Raw genomic sequence first — 6,414 nt, forward strand, 5'->3', positions numbered from 1 at the left:
TGGACCGGCGCCTGGCTGAGGGGCCGGGCCCGCTACAAGTGCACCGCTCGCACCCCTGGGGCTCGCAGCAAGCGCTGCGCTGCGCGGCCAGCCGCCGCCTGCCCCCACCCCTCGGCCCTGAGTGGCTGCCTGCTGCCCAATGAGCGGCCGGAGGCGGCCGAGCAGCTGACAGCGGCGCTCCTGCCAGTTCCGCGGGAGGAGGCGAGCGGGGCTCTGGGAGCGGGGGGTTTGTTTGGGGTGGGTGTTCCCCCCTCCGAGTGGCCGGGCGCGCTGCAGGGAGAGGAGCGGCCCCACTCTCCTGCTCGCTACGGATGCACCGAAGGCGACCGGCACCTTTGCGCTGAGCTCCCGGGCTGCACGGGAGGAGCCCCGTCGCTCCCCAGTGCGGGGGCAGCCGGCCGCACGCTCTCTCCGGCCGGGGTAAAGAGCCCGACGGCGGAGCCTGGTCCGGCCCAGAGTCCCGGCCCCAGGATGTACACGGCCGGCCTGGCCCCTTTCTACGCCTCGAACTTCAGCCTGTGGTCCGCGGCGTATTGCTCCGCGTCCGGGCCGGGCGCGGGCGGTTGCTTCCCCCTGGATCACGCCGTGGTGAAGAAACCTTCCTTCTGCATCGCAGACATCCTGCACGCCGGGCCGGGGGAGGCGGCAGCGGCCGAGAGCCTGCCCGGAGCCTCCGCCGCCGGCCTGGCCGCTCATTTGGGAGCGGTCCATCCCCACGCTGCGTTCCACGCCGCCGGCTCCCCGCTCAGACCTACCCCGGTGGTGGCCCCGGACACCCCCGCCGGCTTCCCCGCTAGGCTCTCCCCGCTCTCTGCCGCGTACCCTCACCACCACCACCACCACCACCACCAGCAGCAGCACCGATCGCCGGGAGCCGCCAGCAGCGGCGGCGGCACCCCCACCCCGGGCCGGCTGCACGGGAACCCAACGCACAGCGGCCCGGCGCCCGCTCCTTCCAGCAAAGATCTGAAATTTGGGATTGATCGCATTTTGTCCGCGGAGTTTGACCCCAAAGTCAAGGAAAGCAACACACTAAGAGGTAGAGATCTGAGCTTTTCTCGCTGTTGGTTTGTAGCCAGTCTTAACTTTTACGAAAAAAAAAATCACTACTCAATGTAGTGTTATTTTTCTGCAGTTTCCTTTAACACTAATCTACAGTCCCGTGTACTGCAAAAGTCTGTCATTGAGATTACGCTGCTTTAGAAACAATCGCTCTCAGCTCCCTAACGATTGTACGCAAAGGGTAGATCATATTTTGGAAGGCTTTTCCTGCAGTCAGGCTCCTCATGCAGTGTGTAAACACGCTGACAACGAGTAAATCTATTAAAGGAACTCGGGTGCTAGGGGAACATACTGCACCTCCAGAGGGAAACCATTGTATAAAGTTCCCTGGCTTGTACGTTCCTATCCTGTCACTTCGAAAGTGTGATTTCCCCACTGCCCACGCTCTTCATGTATCTGACTGTAGAAAAGCAACTGCCCCCCCCAGTCCAAACACCCACACATACACTTTAGATGAATCAGATCAATTCATTAGAAGCTTCAAGGTGTGTGGATTTATATTGCAATATAACAGAGCTCTCCTTGTTCCTGTGCTCACAGATCTGACCTCCTTATTAACTACAAGCCGCCAAACTGGGGTTCATCTCCCCACCTTGCAGCCTTCAGCCGGCCAGTTCTTCGCGTCTCTAGATCCCATTAACGAGGCCTCTACTATTCTGGGTCCCTTAAACACAAACTCAAGGAATTCAGTTCAGCACCAGTTTCAAGACACTTTTCCAGGTACAAACCCTCCCTCTTAAATCCATCCCTGGCACAAATCAGTTATCAACAGGGCCTGGACAATCTAGACAGATGATTGTGGCCCTTAGTGGATCTATATCGAGACATAGGAGCTCTACCCCAAAGAGATTTGGCAGATGCTTGAAACCTGACGTTTCTTTTTTTTAGTGAGGATCACACCTTGACATCTCATCTACAGCGAAAATCTTGGAGGTGGGCTGCATGTGGGGAAGACAATACGTCTAACCAACTGATCACAAATTATAATGCTAGTTAATGAAAGTAACAGCTGGGGGGGGGGGGGGAAACATACCTGACTTTTAAAAAGATGTAATAAATTAATGAGAAAATGTGCAGTTGTACTATTTAGGTCGCATTTAGTTGGTCTCCATAGGGCCTTCCCGGCAGGCATCAGTCCATCTATTATTTGAAACTCATTTAAAACTTCTCTTCATTCATAAATACAAATAACACGGTTTGTCTCTCTCTCCCTCTTTTCAAATCAACAGGTCCTTATGCAGTTTTAACTAAAGACACGTTGCCTCAAACGTACAAAAGAAAACGTTCCTGGTCCAGAGCTGTGTTTTCCAATCTACAGAGGAAAGGTTTAGAGAAAAGATTTGAAATCCAGAAATATGTCACGAAACCGGACAGAAAACAACTTGCGGCGATGCTGGGACTGACTGATGCCCAGGTAAGAGCCTCTTTGGGTTTTATGTTTTCCTCTCCTCCCATCTCTTAAATCCGATCGGGCAAACGTAGATTAATTTGTGTGCCCCGCTTCCCCTTTCCCTGCGTTATGGGGTCATTTAAAAACCTGGCCACGTGGAATGTTAGTGAATTTGTTCCGCTGTTCAGCCTATTTGGACAGTGAATCTGCAAATTCATTTGTTTGTACTCAAGTATGCATCTTCTAGCACAGAAAAATCCCTGTAGCCCAGAGATTTATGTCAACATGCCCTGTGCGTTTGTTTTGGCAAATACGGGAAAGTAGGAGCAAGAAAGCAAATAGGCCGTGGGAGATGGTAATTACGAACGTTATCGAAGTGCAGTTCATCGTAGGAGGCAGTTTTTCTCGAAGGAGATAAACGAGAGAGCACGAGATTTTTTTTTTTAATTCTCTCTTTCTGGATTATGAAATCCTTTGTTCTGAGGAAGTGAAAACTCCTTTTCAAACGGAATCGTTAAACGCCACTAAGTAATGATTCCACTGCTGATGGCCCACAGTACATAGATTGTATAACCTTGCGGTCTATTGAGCAAGATTTGGTTTCCTGGACGAAAAAGAAGAAAAAGAAGAAGGAAAAAACCCGCTTGTATTCAAACGCCACAAACAAACAAGAACAACAAAAAAATCGTGCAAAGCTAAAATATTTTTCGGTCGGAGGAGAATGAGGGCTTTTTGGCAGCCTCATTTTATCCCAGCTCTGCATAGTTACGCTGAGCATTTTGTAAATGCTGTTATGGAGGTAGCAGGGCTCACACAAGAGTCTGTTCCAATTTATAAATCGAAATCGAAAATAATCTGTTTCACTGGACATCTGGCTGTCTAGATTTCCTTTCCCCACACATTTTTTAATGTGAGGCTAGAACGGTGAATTCACACCATCTCCCGGGGGACAGGATAGGTGGTATATGATATCATCTATACACGCTCCATGCATGCTACAGATAGAGTAGATATAGTGTCGATGTAGGGATAGTATTGTATTTAAAGATACACTTATCTTTTGGGGAGAGGCCTTTAGAATAACGCGCGGTAAAATGAGATACATTTGTCCGGGCCACTGCTGGTCAGTGCAACTGAAGCGCGCAGAACAAATTGGTGAGGAAATGCAGAAGTATGAAAAAAGAAACAGTTAATGCCATTTTTATTTTATTTATTTTTTTTGGTAAATGACCCCGGCAAAGTCTTGCTTGAGTGTGGCTAGGGAGCGCTGGGAGAATGTCCTCGCAGGACAGCGGAGCCTGGGGGGGGGGGGGGGAGCGGAGGTTGGGGTGTCTCAGCCCGCCCACTGATCTCGGGTGGGTCTCTCTTGTGTCTTGGTGACCCTTAGGTGAAGGTCTGGTTCCAGAACAGGCGCATGAAATGGAGACACTCCAAGGAAGCCCAGGCCCAGAAGGAGAAGGAGAAGGAACCTGCCGAGAAACCCGCGGCCGAGGGGGAGCGGGAGCAGAGCCCCAGCCGCTCGGAAGAGGAGAGCGAGAGCAGCGATTCGGAGTCTCTGGACATGACCCCCAGTGACACGGAACGGACTGAGGGCGCCGAGCCGGCCCTGCACCAGACCAGTGTCATCAAGTCCTCCGGCAGCCCGGACCTGCCTGCGGCACCGCCCCTGCCAGCCGGCTCCGAGAGCCCTGAGCCGCCGCCTGCGCAGCTGGGCAGCCTATAGAGAGGGAGCAGGAGGAGCACCCGGCTTTGCGGAGCCCAGAGACTCGCTGTACAGGACCATTGCTAATTTATGTCACTGACTCCGAGCTGCCCGAGGAGCCCCAGGCTGGGCAGCCCCCAGGCCCTCCCCTGCGGAAGAACCCCGAGATCAACGGGGGACAGAGGGAGGGGAGCTGCCCGGCTGTGTGGTGGGACGATCGTGAAGCGCCTACCCCGTGTGTTGTACATACCAGGGCGAGCCAGACAACCCAAAGCAGAGCCGCCCTCGCTCAGAAAGCGGTAGCGACTTTCCGTATGCTTCGGCTCGCTTCCCTGACCAGCTCTGCAGGAGGAGCTTTTCCTGTCTAAGCCAAGCGAGGGAGACTGCTCTGTATCCCTCCCTCTGTCCGCCACCTTTCAACCGCGCCATCAAACAATTTACAATGTGAATATGTTACCAACGCACTCCTCCTCCGTTGCCATGTGTTGCTTTGTATAATCCGGCCAAGAAATACTGCACTGAAAACAAACAAAATACTGTAAATAAAATGTTTGCTATGGTTTGTAACCCTGTCTGGTTTGTTACAGGAGCAGGTCTGGCTGGGTTGGCTCAGCTTGCGAGAGGGAGAGTTTAAATGACGATATGGTCCAGTCATCATTCCATAATACTAAAGACACTAAATACGTTCACAATATAAGTAGATGAATCCGATCAAAACATTCGGATTAATTTTCCAGCTCTGTAGATGAGAATCTTACTAATTAGGATCGTAGGGTTTTTTTAAAATGATTTTTAAAAAATGTAAGGTCTGATTGAACCATAAGCCTTGCCTAGATGGAGCTATATTACATGGCATATATTAAGTGTTTAATCAGAGCTTGGACCAGCAAACGAATTGCATTTCCTTTCAATCATGCAGGTGAGGCTATCTGGAAACACTATGGCTACAAAGTGCTCAGGAAGGGATGTAGATCGCTTGGGTTTGGTTTTGTTTCTAAACTGTAAATGTATGAATTTTATTGATACTTTGTATCGAAGTCACAGACGGGTCTGAATAGCCAACCGAGGCTACTCTGACTCTTCTCAGAGCCTGGATGAACTCCTCGCCGTCCCGGCTGAAGTCCATGGGAGTTTTATTTAAGGGATGGCTCTTTTACAGATATGAAGGGCCAAAAGGGTGTATGACATAAAGAGTATTTTACGTTGATCTCGTTAAAGTCAGCAGCCAACACTCCACTGGAAACTGGATCGTGCCCCCCTTAATGTGGCAAAAGGCTCTTTCCTCTCTGGGTTTCTTATCAGCACGAGTCTCTGGCCTGTGCACTCGGACGACCGTGGGTGTGAATGGGGTGGGAGGATGTCTGGAATGGGTGCGTGCTACAATCTCGCCCTTAGTCTGAGGGGAAAGCACTGTGAGTGGCGTCGGGCTCGGGGGCTGTCATAGGGCTTTCCTTTTTATTACACGAGGTGCATGGATCGCGCTACTCTGTCCGTTTCCAGGCAGGGGCCAGGCTGAGATCAGCTGGCTCCAGTCAGCCCTCTCGGTTCATCTACCGCATCATCCCTGTCTTTGAAAAGGGGAATGGGGGCCAAAAATCTCCCCTTTCCCAAAGCCTCATCACTGCGAGGGAACACTGAGGCTGGCTGTTCATTGAGGTACCCTGAAATCCACCCCTTTACCCAAATGGCGAATCAAGCAGAATCAGGACTAGGGAGGGGCCATACTAGTTTCCCAGTGAGATGGCGCTGGGGTCCCATGCACAGCTAATCTAAGCAAAGACCTTTATTGCCAGACTGCCCGGGTGCGGTAGATACTGGAGGATAGGGCCTAGTTCTGATCTCACCCACAGGAAGTAGGCTACTGAAGTCATTGGCCTTCCAAGCAGTGAGAGAGGCGGAATCCAACCGCAAGGCGCCAGGCTCTGCAAATGTGACACCTATTTAAGATGAAGAGCTGAAAAGCGATCAGTGCCTTTTGGTGATCTGGAGATGGCACTGAGATGGAGCTAAGGGGGTCAAACACTTTGTCCCTTCTCAAGGCGAAAATCTTAAGCAAACAGAGCGAGATGTTCGTTGTCTTGGCCCCGCAGAGCAAAACGAACTAAAGAGCTATAACAGATCGGAAAGGGTGAATAATTTCTCACAAAAATAGCAAGACATAAATGCATCCAGATAATAAAGTGATAGCAGCTTTCTCATCCCTTCTAGGCATAGCGACTGTTACAGGCCAGGTGGGGTTCACAGAGTGTCAGGGTGGAAA

The 6,414-nt window shown here is 51.4% G+C and overlaps 1 protein-coding gene across 2 annotated transcripts; it reads left to right on the forward strand.

The window, feature by feature from the left end:
• Positions 1 to 201: 201 nt before the first annotated feature.
• On the forward strand, positions 202 to 4,721 carry HLX (H2.0 like homeobox). 2 transcript variants are annotated; one of them, XM_050948589.1, is made up of 4 exons: positions 203 to 1,039; positions 1,603 to 1,782; positions 2,292 to 2,476; positions 3,840 to 4,721. In XM_050948589.1, the coding sequence occupies exons 1-4, from the start codon at positions 472 to 474 to the stop codon at positions 4,173 to 4,175; spliced, it is 1,269 nt and encodes a 422-aa protein (XP_050804546.1). In that variant the 5' UTR covers positions 203 to 471; the 3' UTR covers positions 4,176 to 4,721. The 2 variants fall into 2 exon arrangements, with proteins under 2 accessions (XP_050804547.1, XP_050804546.1); XM_050948590.1 differs by lacking the exon at positions 1,603 to 1,782 and having other exon boundaries at positions 202 to 1,039.
• Positions 4,722 to 6,414: the final 1,693 nt, after the last annotated feature.

This window comes from Gopherus flavomarginatus, chromosome 4 (genome assembly GCF_025201925.1).
Source record: "Gopherus flavomarginatus isolate rGopFla2 chromosome 4, rGopFla2.mat.asm, whole genome shotgun sequence".
NCBI classification, from domain to species: Eukaryota; Metazoa; Chordata; order Testudines; family Testudinidae; genus Gopherus; species Gopherus flavomarginatus.